General features: G+C 41.2%; 1 protein-coding gene across 2 annotated transcripts in view; it reads left to right on the top strand.

The window, feature by feature from the left end:
- The window catches only part of NOTCH2 (notch receptor 2), an 83,126-nt gene that overhangs the window by 42,856 nt on the left and 19,084 nt on the right, over nt 1-21,186 (top strand). For both annotated transcript variants that reach the window (XM_042029820.1, XM_042029821.1), the window contains exons 9-21: nt 189-302; nt 1,456-1,569; nt 4,845-5,078; nt 5,584-5,694; nt 7,350-7,542; nt 9,026-9,171; nt 9,668-9,787; nt 9,898-10,050; nt 12,827-13,055; nt 15,425-15,626; nt 18,169-18,322; nt 19,210-19,394; nt 20,234-20,366. In XM_042029820.1, the coding sequence (XP_041885754.1) occupies nt 189-302; nt 1,456-1,569; nt 4,845-5,078; nt 5,584-5,694; nt 7,350-7,542; nt 9,026-9,171; nt 9,668-9,787; nt 9,898-10,050; nt 12,827-13,055; nt 15,425-15,626; nt 18,169-18,322; nt 19,210-19,394; nt 20,234-20,366 (2,088 nt within the window). The remainder of the gene's footprint in view (nt 1-188; nt 303-1,455; nt 1,570-4,844; nt 5,079-5,583; nt 5,695-7,349; nt 7,543-9,025; nt 9,172-9,667; nt 9,788-9,897; nt 10,051-12,826; nt 13,056-15,424; nt 15,627-18,168; nt 18,323-19,209; nt 19,395-20,233; nt 20,367-21,186) is intronic.

Here is a 21,186-nt window from a genome sequence, read left to right as displayed (position 1 = left end):
CCTACTCATTCAACATCCATTTTTAACCTCTGGTGTTATTCTTACCTCATAGTTTCTGTCCAGACTGCAAACTTGCAATGGAACTCTACTTAGACTTTCAGCACTGGTGTAAGAGGCAGTTAGACTCTCAAGGGCACTTTCAAAGGCCTTTGGTCACCTCTTCTTATTTATTTTTACTTTTTTAACAGGTTTTAAAGGTGTTCACTGTGAAGAAGATATTGATGAATGTCTGAGTAATCCCTGTGTGAACAATGGAGTGTGTCTTGATAAAGTCAACCGCTTCCTCTGTGTCTGTCCTCCTGGTGAGTTCTTATTTCTGGAAGCTTTTCCTGCTTCACCCTACCAAGAACTGCACAGATGTTGTGGGTGATATGTTTCTTGTGAGTTTCTGTTGTGAGTTTCTGTTGTTCTTAGGGCAGCACCTGTTTGAGTAAGTTGCAATTGCTATTAAATAAGAATAGTCCTGTATTGGTTCCAATAATATTGTGCCTATAACTGGGTAAGCATTGAGAAACACACAGTTGGACACCTCATCCAAAAGGGAAGTTGGCAACACAAGCTTCTGTTATTGTGGAAATTTTAGTGAGATTCTCAACACATTTTAAAGATCAGACCCTCTGCATGCTTCTTGTCTTTTTCTGAGGTTTTTAGGCAGAAGGTGATTTTGCATCAGTATGGTTTATGCTGCTTGCATGAGGAGGGAGGTGGATTGGGCTTCACTAGAAAAGGAAGAGTGCTGAGCTGAGGGATCAATGTTAGCTGTAGGGTGAACATCACTTGTCTTCTTCATGGCTTACAAAAAATTTCGAGTTCAGAATATACATGACAAAAGCCTGCTCACATCCCTTCTTATTGACTAATGATGTTCAGGCTCTTGCTTTGGTTCCTTCCTCCAGGAAGAATTCCTGATTTTTTTTTTCTTGGAGTGCCCAAGGTTCTGCATCATCTGACATCACCTGTCAATAGTTTGTTAGCTATTTCAAGAAGTGTTTTGAAAGTTACAGTGCTATATTGTACCACATTCCATACTGCTGTAGTAATTCTAGTCTGAAGGCTTTAGTGATGTATTCACTGTTGTTTTATTTTTAGCTACTTGCTTCGATTGCCTGAAAGTTTTTTATTGGTGGGCTCTCAGTTTTACAGGCAGGCATACTGTCCAGTGGTGGACACCACTTGTGCTCTATCTGCTTTATTTCTGTTTGACTTGGCCATCTCAGTTTTCAAGCTGAGGCTCCTTTGACCTGGAAGACAGAATCTTTGGATGGTGGGTTGGATGAGGAACCAATCCACCCAGGGCATGGTGTGTGTGCTTAATGATGCTGTTGAATGTAGATTTGCTGATCTTATATTTGGGTGGGTTTGAGGATTTGCTAATAGATAATTCCTGACAGTGCAGCTGTCTATATGAACTCCTTTGAGTGATCCTGGATTTCCTTCTGTTTGTCTGCCTTGCAGGATTCAGTGGTGCTGTGTGTCAGATTGACATAGACGACTGTTCCAGCACGCCGTGTCTCAATGGAGCCAAATGTATTGACCACCCCAACGGCTATGAGTGCCAGTGTGCCACAGGTCAGTCTTGTGCTCAGAGCCCCTGGATGGACATAACATGTAACCTAAATACGTGAAAGGCTGGTCACAAAGATGTCAGTGTTCTTTCTTTCTTTCTCTGAAATGCTGGCTGTTTGTTGCGAAGCTTTGTCTACTCCTTTGTGCAAGGAAGAGTATTTAAGTAGAGAAAGCCTTTCACTGGTGGCAGTTAAGTTTGCAATTAGTGGGAGTTCTGGTCTCCCTCTTTCAGCACCATCTTTTGCTTCCCAGAAGATGACAGCTTCTTCTGTATTAACTATGGATTCCACATATGGAAAAACATCAGTGCGAAGGCTATTATCTGTGGCTTACCTTCCTTTCGCCCAAGTCAGATAATATCATGTACAGTTCAAAACCAAGAGATGGACAGAGCAGTGCTACTGTGCATTCTGATTTCTGTTGCATCAGGCTATTTAATGTCAAAAGGCTAAGACTGAAATGCAGTAACAGTTGTGGAAGAAATACCACATAGTAGCTGCCTGCCAAGGAATAGTTGAAATGATTTGTCAGGTATCACACAAAAATTTTGATAGAGCTGTGGCTGGAACTCAGGTGGTTTTTTTAAATGCCTGGTAAATTACGTATTTAGAAGCGCCAGGTTTAATTATAGGATTTTGTTATCTTTTGACCTCCAGGGATGATGTAGATGTGTTTTTATCTTTGTTTTTACATCTGGTCAAATAAGAGGGTTCAGAGCTGTTATATTCTAATTCTCAGTAAGGAACTACTCTTGGTTGCTTTCAGTCAAGGGTGCCTGATACACTGCTCATGATAGAGATTCAGGTATGAAATGCATTGGCTTTAGCTCTTCCATTAGGGAAGAAGCTGAACGATTCCTGGAGTTATCTTAGTCCCAGCAATGTGCAGTGAGGTTGGTTAGATTTATGTGCAACTTTTCTCATTTTGAATCATTCCAATAAAAAAATTAAGATAAATTTGACTTCACTGCACAGAATGTAGGAGAGATTAGCCTAAAAATAGTCTGCCTTTTCACACACATGGTCTCTACCATTCCCAAAGTTCCTGAAGAGGCACTGAATTTGTTGGAAGAAGGAGAATGCAGTAGTTCTGACCAGGAGAGGAATAATTACTGTGATCAGAATTTTCCTTTTGATTACTTCATGTGACAAACTAAGCAGACACTTGCAAGAAGAAGAAAAAGCTCAAATCTTATCCAAACTTGGAAACTGTCTTAGTCTTTCTCAAGCTGATGTGTGTTCTGGTTGCTTTCATTCACTGAGAGTGCAGAGCTTATCAGGCCTGGGAGGATTTGGGTCGTGGGGAGGAGGACAGTGTAGAGAGATGTGCCTTGAAAAGCAGATTCTGAATTTGGCACTAAAACTGCATAAATCACCTCAGTACAGAAATTCTAGATTTCCCACCTGAGGAGGGAAAACAACTACTTCCATGAAGGCAAATGATGTATGGAGCATTTTTAGGCTGAAAGCAACCAAATGCATGTTACTGAAGCAGCAGTTCTTAGTAAAATCCTTGGTTAAATCTTTGACTGAAAATGGAAGAGGGACTCTGTGTTAGGGCTGTTTTCCATCCTGTCTGAAGGATTCTCATGTTCTATATTCAGATGTTTTTTTCCTAGTCTAACTCTTGTCTGCAAAGAGAGAAATCATGTTTTGGTGAGGTATGTTCAGTTATAAGAGATCCAGGAAATACACCTGATCTAGAAGTGGCTCAGTTGAGCCACAATAGCAGGCAAGGTAATGACTTTTGAATGAACGTGTGCTAAGTATTATATTTAATATTGACAGCCTTCTGTAACTCTGAAATGTGGAATTCTTCATGGGGGCAGGTCAGTTACTGGACAATAATGTTTGAGTATGTTCTTGCTCTATTAATCTCATAATACGAGTGATATGTTTGTTCCCTGAATGGTAATCGCCGGCTGCTGACGTGATTGAAAACTGCAAAATGTTTGGCCAAATGCTGTACAGATAGCTCTATTTACTGCTTGCTTTTTGTCTTTTCTTTCCCTTCTGGCATTATTCCACTTCTCCTTCCCAGTGGTAGATCATGGCTTTTCTTTTCTTGAGTTGTTTCAGGTCCTTCCTGTTTTATTTGTCTCTGCTCTCTTTTTTTCCCCCCTCTGCCACTGTTTGTCCCCTTATCGATTTGTTTTTCCTCCTTCCCTAACATCTTTTTATATCCATCTCTCTAACTAGCTTCCCTTCCCTCTCCCCACCCACTTCCACACCCATTCATCCAAGCATACGTTCGCAGAACTTGGAAATGTTAGCCGTCACCTGGTATGTTTGACCACAGAAATAACCACAAACCTGTATGAAAAATGGGGAGCCTCTTATCCACTTATAATACTCAGGTGAGAACCACTCTTCAGCTGTTGAAATTCCCTGCAGCTTGGTTTGTATCAGTCTCCAGCTGGTGTCTTGAAATTTGAAGTTCTACCTTCCTGATCTTCAGCTGCTGGAAGGCAGCATGAGCTGTTGCTCCAAAACTGCAGCTCTGAAAACCATTTTTTTGAAATTGTCCCTGTCTCATATATCTCTGCTCCGTCATGGAAAACAGGGCTTTTGAGGGAGTTGTTTGCTGCTCTTAGCTTCCTGAACCCTTTAGCCCTTTTTGTGCATAGGTTCTGTCTGTCTCTGTTGCTCAGGATGTTTCCCAGCTGAAGCAGAGTGAAACAGGCCAAATTGTTGCTTGTTTCATTCCTCCTAACCAAGAGGTTGCATGCAGCCTTCAATAAATTTGCAGTTGGTGCTTGATTCCAGTTACTCAAAAGTTTCCCAACGAAAGAGGCAAGAAACTTTCTAATAAGCAGAGCTGCAGAAGCTTTGACCATGAGCCAAGGGAGCTCCCTTGGGAAGGTGTCAGCAGCATCTTCACAGTAATTTCTCATTCTAACAAGGTCAGCCCCACTCTGTCCCCCTGTTACTGTGTAGAGGAAATAATGGCAGGAGTGTGCCTTCAGATAGTTTATACTGATGCAAGTAAATATTTCTGTTGGAGATTTACATGTTTCCTCTCATGGCTACTGTTCCAAATAAACTGAAGGTGACCACTTCCAATGCCAGGGTTCTCCATGCATGATGTTATTCTGTAATGCTGTGAACAGTGGAGAGTGTTGTGTTCCAGAGCTGGAAATGCAGTTGAGGTGCCCAGTTACTCTTTGTGCTCTCTGCCACTTTGCTGATTCTTGATACAATTCTTTCCATACCTGCATTATATTCACTGCAGCATCCTACCAGTTAACTTCTTACTTATTCCTGCTCATTTGTCCTCAGGTTTTACTGGCCTTCTCTGTGAGGAGAACATCAACAACTGTGATCCTGATCCTTGTCACCATGGGGAATGCCAGGATGGGATTGATTCCTACACGTGTATCTGTAATCCTGGCTACATGGGTGCCATATGCAGTGAGCAGATAGACGAGTGCCACAGTAATCCTTGCCTCCATCAAGGGCGCTGCATCGACTTGGTCAATGGCTACCAGTGCAACTGTTTGCTGGGCACCTCAGGTACATAAAACCCAAGTGGAAGGCTTGGAGTCAAACAGAATTCAAGCATGTAGTAATTTCTTGTGTGCTTTGGTGTGTGCTAAATTTGAGACAGGTTATGATACGAGAGTATCATTTTCACATTACTTTTCCTTGCTGAACTTTGGTGTGCTTGCCTGGATTGCCTAAGCCTCACTGGTACTGCAACTGATCTTGGGAGAATTTGCTTCCTCTTTACTCCAAAAAAATCAGGCACGCAGAAAAATTAGGCATAGCGTTCAAAAAGGTTTATTCCTTTGTTTAAATATTTAGTGCAAGTTAAGGATCATATTCAGTGAGCACCCAGTGACTCAGGTGACATTCCTTGGTGTTGCAGTGCTTCTGCATCATCACCTGTTTAAGTTGCCCCCAATGTAACTTTGAAGCAGGTGGGATTCTTAATTTGGCTATTTTGGGGAAATAGCTTTGTTGCCTTCTTTGTAAGATATGCCCTCCTTATTCCTCTAACTCCTTTTTTTTAATCCAGGAGTAAACTGTGAAAATAACTTTGATGACTGTGCCAGTAACCCGTGCATTCACGGGGACTGTATTGATGGCATTAATCGCTACAACTGTGCCTGCAAACCTGGATTTACAGGTAAAGTCAGCTATCCAAGAGCTCTGAATTGTTTTGAAGATAGTTATCCGAGTAGCCAGGGAAGCTGTTCTTTGCATACTGACTGCAAGGGATTCAGTTGGTATCTCGGTAAATCCTTCTAATCTTTGGATCTTAGCGTCTTACATTACAGCCAGTTCTACTAAGCAGAAAAATGGCCTAATCTGTGCTGTGAAATGCCATTCTTGTTAGGTAATTAAGTCCAATTCATGGTTCTTGGTTTTATAACGCATAAACCCACATGACTTTGGTTTATTATTTACAGCCTCTTTCCAGGGACAGAGAGACTGTGGACAATATGGAGAGGTGTTTGATTAGACACTACCTTGGGCTTTGACCATGAACTGTATTTCTATTTCTGTGAAATCAAAGCATTAACTTGGTGTTCTCATGAGTTGCTTCCCACTCTGAAGTCTCCAGATGAACAACCTGATTTTTTCAGTACTTTTCTTTCATAGCATGGTCTGTTCTGTTTTTCTTTTTAAACTATAAAATTTCTCTGGTACAGTAAAAGTGGGGCTGAAAAAAGAAGTGGTTAGACACTTCTGGATCCATGTTTAGAACTTTAAGTCAACATCAGGACTCTTTCTGACGACTAAAGTACATCTCACCACTGCTTATAGGGGACTTTGTGTTTTGAGCCATGGGAGGTAATATAAAATAATTGTTGTAAGGCAGCTGGTACTGTTCATAACAGTTTTCTCATCACGTTTGTCACTGTTTATTAATGAATGATTCTGATTAGAATAGATCTGAAATGCATTAGAAAGAGCATTAAAAGGTTTCATGTGTCTTGTGCTTTTCTCTTGGGGTCTTTCTAAACTTCTGATGCTCCTTCCTTCCTGCGGCTCTGGCATGGTGGTACTCTTAGTCCCCAGAACAAGATGAGGGCTGATCCTGATCACTCATGCCTTCTACTCTTCTTCGTTGCTGGCATACCATATTTGTTATCCTGCTGAATTTCTTACTGTTGTGTTGTTAAAATAATTCAGTAATATGATGAATTGGCATATTCCAGTCTTTAAGGAGCTGGCTTGCCTGGGGTCTTGTTACTCTGTCATTTCCTTATGTCAAAAATGCTTTCAACTTACTGCATCATTCACTCTGTTTAGCTTTCCAGCCTCACAAGACCTTTTGGTCACTACTTCAAGGATCTTGCAGTCGTAATCAGAGGCAGGCAAAACAGGAAACGGTGTTTTTTAGAGCCCCTTTTGCGCAATAAACCACAAGAACTGTATTTACTGCAGACATTTGGGCAGTATTGGTTGTTCAAAGGGTAGGTACTTCAAAACAGAGGAGCAGGGCTGTGACAAGTGGAGCTCAAGAGGTTTGTTGCAAGCATGATACAGCTGAGTGATTTTTGTTTTCCTAATCAATATTAACCAGTGATTTTTAGTGGAGATTCTTGAATGGTTTATAAATACTGGTTGAGTGCAAGTGCTGTTTTCCAGGCACAGGAAAGTGCTGCATCTCTCAGAAATGCTTCTCTTGGCTTGAGTTAAAGCACGGAGGCATGTGAGCTCCATGCTGCTGCATTGGCTTCCCTGGGCTGTGTCTCAGTGTGTGTTCTTGCAGATATGCAAAGCAAACACTCTTTTAAGAAATGCTGCCTAGTAAGTGCTGTTTTTTCCCTCTAGGCCCCCGCTGTAATGCAGACATTGACGAGTGCACATCCAGCCCTTGCCACAACGGTGGGACGTGCATCAACGAGGTGAACGGCTTTCGGTGTGTGTGTCCTGAGGGCTTCCACCATCCCCACTGCCAGTCCCAGGCAGATGGCTGCCTCAGTAACCCCTGTGTGCATGGCAACTGCACACACATTGCTACTGGGTAACTACTCATTAAACCTACCTGCTGCCTTCTGTATTACTGTTTCTTGCTTTGTCCAGACTTCCTATTTTTCTGTAATTTCTCAGATTAGGATCCCAATTTATCTGATGCCCATGACATAATCACAGTAAGGTGTAGACCTTCATTCACCAGCTGCAGCCTGGTGTTTCAGCATAGATTTTTCTGTCCCACCTTGTGTTGTTTGCTGGTTTTGCATAGGCATGTAATGCAGGGTGTACTGCCACCATCTAGAGGGAGGGTTTGGTGATTTTAGTGGGTTAAGTGAGTGCAATTAAAATAAAGAAATGGTTCCAAATTAAATCTTTGGGGAGCAGCAGGAATCTATGCCATCAAACCCTTAAAGCATCGAGCGTGGGGACTATCTTTATTAGCTAGTGCTGTTCTTCCTAACCAAACACTGTATCAAGGAACAGGCTGACAACTTTTGCACTAGGGATGGATATTTGACTAAGGACACTTTGTCCGAGGCTGAGATTTTGTTAGCTTTACTCATATTGTTACATGTCTGAGAAAAGAAAGGAAAATTCTCTCTGGCTATTTTGATGGCAGTAGTTGCTTCTGAATCTTCCCATCCAGGAAGACAAAATGCTGATTTTGGGAGCCCTAAATCAGACTTCTTTTTGGTAATGGTAAGGCTGGGGCTGTTTTGTTTGTGAAAATTCTCAACTATACATGGAATAGCCTCCTAAATATGTGCCACATCCTGGGAAGTGTTGTCAGCACTTGGGCAAGGAAGTGATTTACTGCTGTGGGTAGCTCTGCAGGGCAGGATGCAGCACTTTCCCGGGAGCTGGCAGGAAGGCTGCTTTTATTGCTAATTCAGCCTCCTTGTAAGCTTGGGAAACAGATTTTTGTCCATCTCATCTGTCATCTGTCACCTGCATTTACATTTATACCCACGTACACCTCACAGTGTGCCAGGTAAAAGAGGCCATGTTTGTAGGGCAGGGAGAAAGGCCAGTGTGTGTTGTGTGGCCTGAGTCCAGGGTGATTCACCAAGTCCTTGGTTCTACGTCATATGGGTGGAGTGTGCTCTACTTCAGATTTTGAAATGTGATGGAGAAGATTGCTCCTGCTCCCAGCCAGCTGTTTTCATTTGAAACCACTATTTGGTATTAAATCAGTCTAGTTATCTTTGGAACCTATTGTTCCCCTCCACTTTTTTTTTTTAATTTTTTTTTTCTGTCTTTGTTTGAATATGTTGAGATGGTCTTATCAAAGCAGAAACATATTGCTGGTTGACTGAACACTGTGAAAACTGTAACGAGGGAAGTGTGGTTTTAAGGGAGGGTTTATTTTCAGTATTTTCAAAACTATACAGCTGGGGTAAGCAATCTAAAATAACTTAGGGCTCTTCTAAAGAGAGTTCTTCTGGTTTTCTCTCCAAAACTAATCTGCAGGAGAAACTGGTAGAGGAGTAACTTCAGAATGCTCTAAAATTAGTGCTGTTTTGCCTTTCAAGGTACAAGTGTGTCTGTGATCCCGGCTGGATAGGAGATTACTGTTCAACAGAAGGGAATGAATGTAAATCAAACCCATGCCAGAATGGAGGAACTTGTGAAGATCTGTTGAATGGATACAGATGTACCTGTAGGAAAGGATTCAAAGGTGAAAATTCAGAGAAAAGTTTGTTATCTTTTTCCTTTTTATTTCATTGCACTTTTAATGTCATTTCTTTTCATGAAACTTCTTGGAAATAGTAATGAAGATGGGAAATGCCATGATTGTATTAAGTTAAATTACAGTCAGTTTGTGTAGACATGATACAGTAGCAGAATACTTAGCAAGGGCTTGTCTAAGCCTTGTTTGGACTCATTAAGAAATGTCCTGTTGGAAGGTTAGCTTAATTTTCCTTGTAAACTATGAAATTTACATAAATGCACTGGAAATTGGAGGGGCATTAAACTCAGGATGACCATGGCTGCTTCTACACTGAGCCCATGAGGAGTGCTCTGCTCTCCCTTTCCTTCTGCTGTGATTTTTCGAAACGTGGCAGTGCTTTCCACTGCTGTGTGGGATAATCATGTGAGTTACAACTTTTTTGTTCATTCTTCCAAGAAGCACCAAGCTCTTAGCAGCATATTCTTCTGCTTCTGCTCTCCAGGTGTGAACTGCCAGGTGGTGGTTTCTCCTTGTTCCCCTAATCCTTGTGAGAACTCGGGTATCTGCCAAGAATCTCCTGACTCTGAAGGCTACACCTGCCAATGTGCCCCTGGCTGGGAAGGTAAAATGGATGGGGAATGTGCTGTGCTTTCAGTGCTGAGCAGTGCTGGCATTGAGCCTCTTGGCTATTGCTTTATGAGGGATCTCACTGCTGGACTCTCCATGTTTCAGGGGAGAGATGTACGGTGGATATTGATGAGTGTCTCTCCAAGCCCTGCAAAAACCATGCTCTGTGCCACAACATCCAGGGCAGTTACCTGTGTGAATGTCGGCCTGGCTTCACTGGAGGGGACTGTGACAGTAACATCGATGACTGCCTTTCAAGTGGGTATCAGCACATTGTTCTATGTTTTCCAGTTTTTCCCAGAAATAATTTTGCTGACTCCTGGTTGACAGATTCTGAAAGGTCTTTTATAATCTCTTGCCAAAAGAAAAAACCCACAAACTTCAGCATGGTAATGTCTGGGGCAGTCAAAATCCATCGTGTTTGGCTGCTGGAAATGGACCATAGTGTCCTAACTGATTGCAGTTGTTACTCCCAGATCCTTAACTTGAAAAGGTCCTTAGAGTTTATATACTTTAATAAGAAGCACTGTTAAGTGTAGAATTATATTTGCCTGAAATTTTAATACATCAAGTTAAAGTACCACTGCAGGGCTTACCTGTATTTCAACGTTAAGTTTGATTGAGGTGTGGTGGGAATCTGGGGTATAGCAGTCTTTCCTGAAATGTCTGTCTGACATAGATATTCTGGGAAGAGTGGGTCCTGTTGCAGTTCCAGTTAATCCATATTTGAAAACAAATTAAGCAGCAGGAGGGGCCCTCTGTTCTAGAATAGGTATCAGTTGCACGAGGGTAGCCCATACACTGATGAGTACTGAAATGGCTCAGATTGCAAGGGAACAAGTATTAAGTTCATGTCCCTGACGCTGCTATTTACAAGGGAAACCAAATACATAGTAGCTTCTTTTTCTTACTGGGCATATTCTATATCATCATCAGATAAAATCAGAGTCTCCTGAGAAATGTCACGTGTTTAAAAGTTCATCTGTTACTATTTGAAAAGAGCTTTATCAAACCTTGGAGGAGTTCACAATGCTGTAATTCTTAGATTGGCCAGGTCTTTAAAAAAACCCAACCAAACCAAATGAACAAAAAAACCCCAAAACAACTATCCCAAAACAAAAAAAAGCCCGCAATCCCCTACTTTTTACTATCAGCTTAAAACCAAAATGGAGTTTTGAAGACTTCAGGCATGAACTTAGCAAGTTGTGTTTTGCATTGGAAAAATGTAAATTCATGACTGCTGTAGAGAGGGATCCAAACAAGTCTGTTAGCAAAAGTTACCGTGGGAGCCCCCAAAGCAGCACTGCTCAAAGAACTTCTGAGATGTCTGGCTCAGGCTGAGCTTTTGATTCCTTCTTTCTGAGCAAACAGGTACAGTACAAAAAGTGTCACGGTGCAGTGACCCAGAGCTTTGCTTGCTGAAGCCAACAAAATTATTGCCTATCCTGTTAGTTTTTGTGTGGGTGTCTGAAGATAAAAACGTTTTCCAAGTGTTCATCTTGCTCTCTCAAACAGCTGGGACATCTCTCTCCCTCCTCCTTAGTGTTCTGAGAGCTGTGAGATTCACCCTGTGTTGTCTTAGGCAGCACACCCATGAGGTTGAAGAAGCATTTCACATTACTGCTACAGCTGATTTCATTTAGCATAACAAAAACCTTCCATGCCTTGAGCCAAATGTCTTTAATCTATGAAGCAAACAAACTCTCCAACAACAGGAACTTATTGAAAAGTTGATACCCGAGTCTCCTTCTGTCAGTAAATGTGTGGCACAGAGAATTAATGCACAGCTTTTGGCTTCACTCATACAATGGCTGACTGCCACAGACACAACATTTTATAGCTGCCAGGGGTCTTGCTTTGAATGTGCTCTCTCTCTGCAGTAGTCAAATGACCTTTAAATAGATGCAGGTGTGTCTCATAATACACATTTTTAACATGTGAGCATATTTCTCAGTCAATAAATGAGCTTTAATTACCTTTCACATTTCTTTTCTTCATTTCCCAGTAAACAGAATTATCTTGTACTTATGATAAATTGCAAATTTTCGGTGGAGTCTATTTGTATTTTCAAGTTCCTATTTTAGTGGTACTTAAAGATAGTCCTAAATCCAAAAAAAGGTTTGGTAATCTGTTTTTCAACCCCCTTGCTTTCTCCATTTTTTCCTCCTCCCTCCCAGTTTCCCTCTCTGCCTTCATATATTAGGATTTTGCTCTGTGGAATGCAGAGTAGAAAAGGAATCTGGCTTCAGGAATGTGGGTCTTAAATCCAAAAGTGGAAGGAGAAAAGCAGGAAGAAATTATTGAATGGCAGAAATCTTTCTGGCAAATTGGTACTTGTGGAAGCAGAAGGAATATAGTAGTAGGGGGTGGCTTAGACCAAAAAGCAGTGGTATGCAAGTAGCAAGAGCATGGCAGGGATAAAGAAAATATCAAGAAATGCAGTGATTGAGGGGAATCCAAGGTGGTGTATGAGCTTGTGTGCTTTTCTGCCAGCCTTTCCCCAATCCGTCCTTGATGCTGGGAAAAATGTCAAGTGCTCAGTAATGCGTAAATGCTCATATATGTGCTAATACACACATACACATTTGATTTGGCTGGACTGCTTTCATGCTGAAAATTAAGCACACAAGTTCTCTCTTGTGTTAAGCAGTGTCTGGGAAAGAGAGAATGTGCTGAGTTCTCTTATGAATAAAACTTGTAAGGAAGAAGAAACAGTTGCTGCGCTGTTTTTATTGTATCAGTAAGCATCTGTCACAAAAGCAGCATTTGAGTTTTAAACCAAGAGGTGTTGGGTTTTGGTTGAACAAATTCCAGCAGGAAGGCCCTGAAGGTTGGCCTTGATCCACACCTTTTTGTGAATTTCTTATTGATAATGCTTTGCAGTTACCTGTTCCGTAAAGTGGCTCAGAAAAACTTGTCAGTACTCTGTCACACTCTGGTCTGTGTGTCTCTTTTTTTCCCTTAAAGCAGCTACTCTAGGCCTGGCCCTTCACTATTACCCATTTTAACACTCACTGTGATGCTTCTGTCTCAGATCCCTGCCAGAACGGAGCTTCGTGTGTGGATGGGATAAACTCCTTCTCGTGCATCTGCCTGCCTGGATTTCATGGGGATAAATGTCAAACAGACACCAACGAGTGTCTGAGTGAGCCGTGCAGGAATGGGGGCACGTGCACCCACTATGTCAACAGCTACACCTGCAAGTGCCCGCCTGGGTTTGAGGGAACCAACTGCGAGAACAACATCGACGAGTGCACTGAGAGGTGAGGTACCCTCACACACTGGGTGCTCCTGCCTTCAAGCCAGTCCTGCTCAGAAGCAGTTTTTAACCAGGGGGATTGTTTTGCTGCCATTTCTCATAGACATACTTGTGATTCTTGTAAGGAAAGCTGGCTTAGCTGAAAGACAGTTGCCTGGTCCTCAATTTCTTCTAATGTTCTTCTAACAACTGGTTAGGAACTTAGTTCCATTATAGGATGAATGTAATAGTGTTTAACAAAAGCTAAAACAGTTAGAGATGCTAGCTTATTGAAATATAAATAATTCATATTTTTAAAAGACCATTATCACATAGGGGAGGGGAAATAATTCCTTATGAATGGTTACTGTGTTGAGAAATACAAAAGCTGCAAAAATGGAAGCAATGGCCAACTGTTAGGCAGAAAAAAAATTAGTCCTGAGTTACTGACAACAAATTATATGACAAAGCAACCAGGAGAAACACTAAATCCACTAAATTCTGTACTGGAAAGATTTAATCATCAGAGATCTTTTAATGCTCACAAATTGGATGTGGTGTAGCAGTGTTGAGATAAAACCTGGTGGTTCTAAAGGGGGAGGTGTGGAACTGAGTTGAAACGTTCAACAGCTGGTCCTTATATAAATGGTTCATGTGGTAGTTTTAAGAGCTCTTTGAGAGTTAAACATGTGATTCCATCATCTGCCTTCATATTTATTTTAAGCTTAGTTAGGATTGATGTAAGTAACTTCAGATTCTCAAATGGGAAACAATTTATAATGATTTCTTTAAAACTTGAAATGGTTAAAAAATAGTTCAGAAGTAATCTGTTCTAGTCTAGTTACTGGAGACAAATTATGCAAAACTCTTGGTTTTCTCATGTATTTTCTGCACAAATAGAAAAGGTCTTTCCTACCTGTTATAAAATTGCATTTGGGGAGGAGGTATTTTAATATCTTTTTCTTAAGAACGGGATTGTGTCACTGATGAGGGTGTGTTTAATTTGCACAACAGTTGTTTAATGGAGTGAAGTAGGCTGGGTGTTTCAGCAGAACTCCTGGCTCTTCCTTGAGGTTCATCCTGTTTTTGTTTTTGTTATCAGTCAGGACAGGAACTAGTCTTGCAGGTATGAATTAAAGATGTAGCAATTTTCAGCACTCTGCCAAGCTAAACCAGTCACACCTTCTCAACCAAAATTGAGCACCATGGTGGTTGGCTAATTTGAATTTGGTTCAAGTGATTCTTCCGTGTGTTGTGTGAGAAGCTGCCTATGAGAGAGTGCCCTCTCCTTTTGGTACCTGATTTCAGTGAAACACACCAAGTGATTGGCAGTTCCTCTGTCTTCCCTGCTTTGCCATGAATGTAAACGGCAGTTCGTTCTCCCTGTAGAACAGAATTCAGCCCCCAAGACAGAGGAACTTCTGATAAGCAATTAAATGTTTGATAAGTAGGTTAATGTTGACATCTCTACCGTAATCACAGTCAGAATTTAGGTATTTAAAACTTGCTTCCCTGCACTGTGAGTTCAGGGAGGTGAGTCAGTGACTTCTCTCATGGAAATACCTTTTGACAGTGCACAAAGCAGATAGCAGGCACAAATTTGGTTTGTGTACTTTATCAAACTGATTATCTCAAGTCTAATCTAGGGTTATTCTCAGAGGAGCAGGAGTGCCTTTACAAGGAAAAAGGAGTCAATTTTGCATGAGGCATCAATTCTCCAAACTTTCCCAGTCACTTCTCCCTAGGACACCTAATCTGGCAGAAGTTCTTATGATCAGAAGATTGGGGGGGAGGGGGATAATTCCTTTGATCTGAATTCTGCCAGGGCATGTATAAGTAGTTTTACAAATCAGGACTTAAGATTCTCATGAGAAGAGAAGGAAGGGATTTAGCAATACCAATACTTTCACATCATTTCAGTGAAAAACATGCTTGTGTTTTGCATGTTGTATGAACTTTTTCCTTGAGAAACCATATCTCTGACTCCTTTGAAGATTTTAAAAAAGGCGAATTGTTTTGTTTCTCATAATTTGTAATACAGTTGTAATTTGTAATAAAATGTATCAGTTCAAGCAAGCCACACGAGGTACTGTTTGCGGTCACATTGAAGCTGGGAAGATTTCATTAAATAAGTTACATCCATCACTAATGACTCATTAAAACCCTGCTTTACTTTCTTGGCCTGCTGAGGTAAAAGGAAGTGAGCTGGAGGGTGAGCTGGAATCCCCTAGGATTGCTGTTTTCTGATTTATGCTTCATCAGCAAGAAGTTAGCAGTGATCGGAAGATCTTGTCACCTGCTTTTCTCCCTTATTTCAGTCGGGTTTATGTGCTGTTTTGTCTGTGAGCTAATTGCATTTTGTCTCAGCTTACCTTTCTTCCCCCTCTCTTGCAGCTCCTGTTTCAATGGAGGCACTTGTGTGGATGGAATCAATTCCTTCACCTGCCAGTGTCCCTTGGGGTTTACGGGACCCTTCTGCCTCACAGAAATCAATGAGTGTGACTCTCATCCTTGCCTGAACAGGGGCACCTGTGTGGACAGTCTGGGCACATACAGGTGTATATGTCCCTTGGGCTACACTGGCAAGAACTGCAAGGTGGGTGACTTCTTGTGGCCTCTTTTGCCCAGGGCTTTGCTGTTTGAGCTGTCCAGCAGCAAAGCTGACTGGGAGAGATGTGAGGTGCCAAACGTGGCTGAGCTCCTTTCCTTCAGTCCTGGTAAGGGGTGGTTGCCCATTAGGTGCCCCTGTTCAAAACTGGAAATCATAGAATGGGCTGGAAGAGACTGTAAAAATCATCTAGTTCCAACTCCTGTCTTTTTGCAAGGAGGAGAAAAGTGTTTGGTTATTTACGAGAGCAGGTGTCACTGGAACTTTCTAGATTAGTTTTCTTAAATGAAAACCAGCTGTTAGCCTTGAAAATGGCTGCATTTCATTCAAAGCATAAAATTGTCCTGATTGAAGACAGAGTCCTGTATTAAAAAAAAAAAAAAAAAAACCAACAAAAACCCAAACGGCAAACAAGCACAAAACAAAATGCAGAATATCAGTCTGATTAGCAGGATTTAGATTTAACTGGTTCATTTTTTACAGGGAGGTAAATTTTAATCAGGGTTGATTGTAGATTTTTTTTTTTCATGAGAAGCCAGAAAATGTTTTGGGGCAGTAAATGACGTGCTTGTCCTGTTCACAACCTCAATAAAAATCTCTAGCCGTACTTGCATGCTTAAGTTCAGGCAGTTTACAGTTTTCCACAGGAGCTGCAAACCCTGAATACTGTAAATGACTGACTAGTACCTATTAAAAACTCTAACTTGGCATAGCACAGTGGAAACAGAATGCTGTTTTTCAAATGAGAGTTCTTTCTTTTGATTCTGTTCTTATCAAAACAGCAAGAATTATTTGAGACCATTTCTACTTTTGGAATGGTAAACGCTATATTGACTTCCTTCATCAGCAGCCTTGAGTGCTGCTATTTAAAAAAAAAAAAGAATTTCTTAAATTGCTGGAAAACACTACAATTTTGTAAGAATTTTGCAGCTCTCTTTCGTGCCAACATGTCTTTGTAAAGCAGTGAGTGTTGGAAAGAAGCATTTTAGTGGCAGTGGGGGAGGTGCTTTTCAGAAGTATGTTGCTAGACATTAAATTGTCAGGTCTGCTTCTAGGTATTGCTAATGGAGGAAGTGAATGCAAAGTAATGAAGTGATAGAAAAAAGCAGCCCTTCTGCTACCCTAATTATGCATTCTGGGCACACCACTTAGACCTCATTGGGAGAATTAGCATTGAGAGTGATCGTGAAGTACTGTGAAGTTCAGTAGTTCCTCTTCTGTTATGTTTGCTTTGTTTTTACTGGAGAAAAGGATTAATGTTCCTTTTCCCAAATTAAATGTTGTGAATTCTCAGAAAGTCTGCTTTATGTTCAGAGAAGCTTGATTGTAATGTATTACCCATTTTATACAAGGAACCAGAACTTTCTAAATTTATAAGTACTACTCAAAGCTGTATTGGGGAGATTTATAGATTACAGCTACACTGTAGTTCTTGTCTTAGTGGTAAACTGGCTTGACCTAATTAGCAAAGCTAAATAAGCAGCACAAAATCAGCAGCACAAAATCAGACAATGATTCATAAGTTTTAGAATTTGCATGTAAAACAGTCAGCTACTCATTACAAATGCAGAAGCAAGAGGCTCAGTGTTTTTTCTTCTTCACGCTCAACTACATGTGATAAAACTTAATTCCAAGTTTCCTTTTGGTTGCCTGTGAAAGCACAGTTTTTTTTTTTTTTACTTTAATCTTTGTGAGGAGACAGTTTGCATCTGAAAAGCAGAACTTTCTGCAATTGAAATTGCATTTTACATCCAAAATTCAATGCTACTCACTTTAAAAACCTCACCCTTCCCCAAGTCAGCTTGAAATCAATCAAATAGCAGTATTAATTTGCAGGTGAATTGCTTAAAAAGGAAATTATGGTTAGTGGTTGGTTTGTATTACGTCAGACAGAGTTATTTTGGGTCTTCACTTTCATATGATGATTTATTGAGTTTTAGACTCTGTTTTTATATGAGGAGTCAAGAAAAGCAATATAGTTTAGCCCATCTTCAGTTCATAAAACTGTTGGGGGTTTCAACTGAATCTCGGAAGGCACAGAAACTCAGAGAGACCATACTGTAGCAAATGGGGCCAAAAGCAGGTATGGTGAGCTAATGATAGAAAGGAAAAGCATGGATCAAAATGTGGAACACATCTGTCATCCTCAAAACACAGTGAAGATGGGGGGAGCTAGGGAGAATAGCTGGGAGCCTCCTGCTAATGTGGAAGTAGAAAGCTAGTCTGAGATAAAACCAGATTTTCTCAAACTAAGTCAGCCAAAGATCCACCTTTATGGTAAAGTGTGAGAAGTTTGAAATAATGCTGCCATCTGGGGTTTACTCCTCTGTACACTTGCACTTTCCTAGGCATATGAGACTGTCAGTAACATACCTGGCTTAGACTTGGGAAGTACTGTCCTACTGTTTCCAGTGCCACAGGGAAATAAGTATTACAGAGGTCCGTTTTTTTGCATCTTGAACTTGTTCTCTGAGTGGTGTTTCTTACTTGCCACATTTCATGTGGTTTGTTTTTTTTTTTCTCTCTGCAGTCACTTATGGACCTGTGCAGCAAGTCTCCCTGTAAGAACAAAGGCACGTGTGTCCAGACTCTGGCCCAGACTCGGTGTGTCTGTCCACCTGGCTGGACTGGCGCTTACTGTGACGTGCCCAACGTCTCGTGTCAAGTGGCAGCTTCACAGAGAGGTAAATCAGCATCCTCTGTGCTTTAACTGAAAACATTGCCCCATGCATCTCCTTCGCCCCTGCACCTGTGGACATCCTGGGGAGCTTTGCCTCTAGGTGCTTTGATGATGGTCACTTCTCAAGTAAAATACATATCAGAAAGGAAGAATTAAATATTTTATGAGGTCTCAGAGTTTCAGTAGTACTGTTTTACATGGACTGCCTTTTTGGAAAACGCATCAGCTCTTCATGCCTTTCTGCTAAATCCCAGACAGGCTAGGTTTTGGATGTGTCATCCTTGTACAAGAAAGGCATCTTGTAACTCATGATAAGTATTTTTGAAGAGAATACTAATTACTACATGCACTATTTAGCCTTATAGGTTATACCATGGCCCCTCAAAGTAGTAATTTTCTACTTCAGATGATGTATATGTAAAAGATTTGGGTTTTGAGTGAATTTTGTCCAGGAACATGGCTTGTAGCCCAGGCAGATGGACAGTGTCATGCCATTTTGGTCCAGGAAATCCAGACAAGCAGGTTCAGTGTCAAAGGAGAAAGATGTCAAGCTCCCATAATTTTGGGAACGTTCTAGGTACAAACATTGAACCTTTGTACGGCAGCAATAGTAATTCACATATGTATTCACCAGCCAGTGGTAAAGTAATACAGCAGTACAAATACTTAATGCCAATGTTGAATCCAGTGATCCAAAGAGGACAGAGCAATGACTTCATTTGTAAGCCAGTTTTGGTTCTGATCCACTGTAATTTAAGGAGTAACTTTTCAATTTTTAAGTTTCAGCCTTTGAATTTGTTGGACGTACCCCTATCCATTCCTGGCTGAGCTACCAGCACTGGCAGCAAGCATGTTTTATGTGTTTGCTCACTTGATTTAACTTTGTTTCAGGAGTCCCAGTGGACCAGCTGTGCCAGCACTCTGGTCACTGCCTCAACGTGGGGAACACCCACCACTGCCAGTGCCAGGTGGGTTACACGGGCAGTTACTGCGAGGTGCAGCTGGATGAGTGTGAGTCCAGCCCCTGCCAGAACGGAGCCACCTGCCGGGATCACCTGGGTGGATACCAGTGCGAGGTAATGCTGGGGGCTTGCTAGGAAGAGGCCTAAATACTTAGGGCATAGTGATACAAAGGAATCAGAAGAAATCAGAAACACATGCAAGTGGTAGAGTACCTTCAAAGAGTGGATAAAAGCAACCTGCACCTGGAAGGAATTTTTAATTTGGCTGTAGCAGAAATGGTGCTCCTGAGAGGTTTTTAAGACTGGATTAAGAGGTGTGATTGGAAGGAGCTGTGGTTGATGAGCATTTGAACTCTTTGTGTCACTAGAGAGGGGGTTCTTATCTGGAAAGTCTTTTTGCCTGAGGTGTGGTTTATATTAAAATATTTGTAAAATGTATTAAAGGAATATTGTATTTTCCCTGTTCGATGGGCCAAGTATCTCTTCCCTCTCAGGGTGGGAAGTGCATTCCACTGCTTTCTGTTTCCTACTGCTGATGCAGAGAGCAGTGTAGGCCATGAGATCATGGTATATCAACCTTGCTAAGCTTTACAGAATGGTAGAACACCTTGGAAGCCCATGCCCAGAGAGAAAGGATGAGTTTTGTGTAAACCTTAAGCCAAAACTACTAAGCCAGTTTCAGTGCTAGCGGGTATCAGGATTTGATCTGCTCTGTTTTGCAGCAGTCAAATCACTCGAATTCAAATTTGCAGTGTGCTGTTGAGTGTCACACGGTCGAGTTGTGTGCTTAAGCTGTTGGCTGTGCAGCCCTTGAAATCACTTGCAGTTGTTCAGCTACAAAGGCAGTCCTAATCTGCCCCATTGAAGGGCTCCTCCTGTCTGTGTTAGCCTTTCCGAGATGTCTGCTAATGTATCTGTTAGAAGAGTATTCACACTTATTTCTTTGCTGGCAGTGTGTGGCTGGATACCAGGGTGTCAACTGTGAATATGAAGTGGATGAGTGCCAGTTCCAGCCCTGCCAGAACGGAGGGACGTGCATCGACCTCGTCAATCATTTCAAGTGCTCCTGCCCACCAGGAACTCGGGGTATGAAGCTCAGCAATTAAGTGAATGTTACAAGAGGGAATTTTCTTCTTTGACTACTGGTTTCATGAGACACAGTCTAAAGGGAACGCATTATGTTCTTTGAAGAATGTTCCCAAAGTACACTGAATCCCTTGAGATACATATTTTCTCTTTAAAAATAAATGCTGCTTTCCCCCCCCCCACCTTTAATTTTTTTTCTTTTAAAGGAATAGGTCGTGGCAGGATCCCTTGGGAATGTATGATCTGTCTTTGGCAATCTGGATGCATGAGATTGCTGTTAAGGTCTCTCCCAAACCTATCTGTTTTGATACAGTAATTCCAAGGTTTCTTTTTGGCTAAGGTGCTATGAAATAAATAGGAAACTTTATTGGTTTTTGCATAATTTCCAATGTCCTTTACTTGCTTAAAATTTTTGCCTTTCATTGTCCTCTGTCCTGGAGTCTTTTGTGGAAAAGAAGTTGAGTGACTCTAGGCTACCTTAAACTATTTCAGCAAATTCAAGCTCTTTTATTAAAAGCTCCTTAGAGAAAAAAAAAAAGTAGTCCATAGTTTATATCAGTGATTTTCAGTAAGCATGGTTCCACAGCCTGTTTATTCTCATGTTTCTTGAAACCTAGCCTTCCCTGTTATATCTGACCTATGAACCTGGCTTCTACCTTTGAAAATATTCAGGATTTCACATTTTAACCCGTCAGTGAATGCTTTCTCACTTTATGTTCTTTTTTAAAGCTTATTTCTCAAGTCAGTTAAAAATGTTACATTCCTCTGAACTTTTTCTTTCTGAAGTGTGTCATCTCAATGTAGGCAAAATCTTCAGATG

This window comes from Corvus kubaryi, unplaced genomic scaffold (assembly GCF_017639235.1).
Source record: "Corvus kubaryi isolate FWS band 111438036 unplaced genomic scaffold, C.kubaryi_AGA036_p1.0 37334, whole genome shotgun sequence".
Taxonomy (NCBI): Eukaryota; Metazoa; Chordata; class Aves; order Passeriformes; family Corvidae; genus Corvus; species Corvus kubaryi.
Note: the sequence above shows the minus strand (reverse complement) of the source record. Positions and strands in the feature narration are given on the sequence as shown.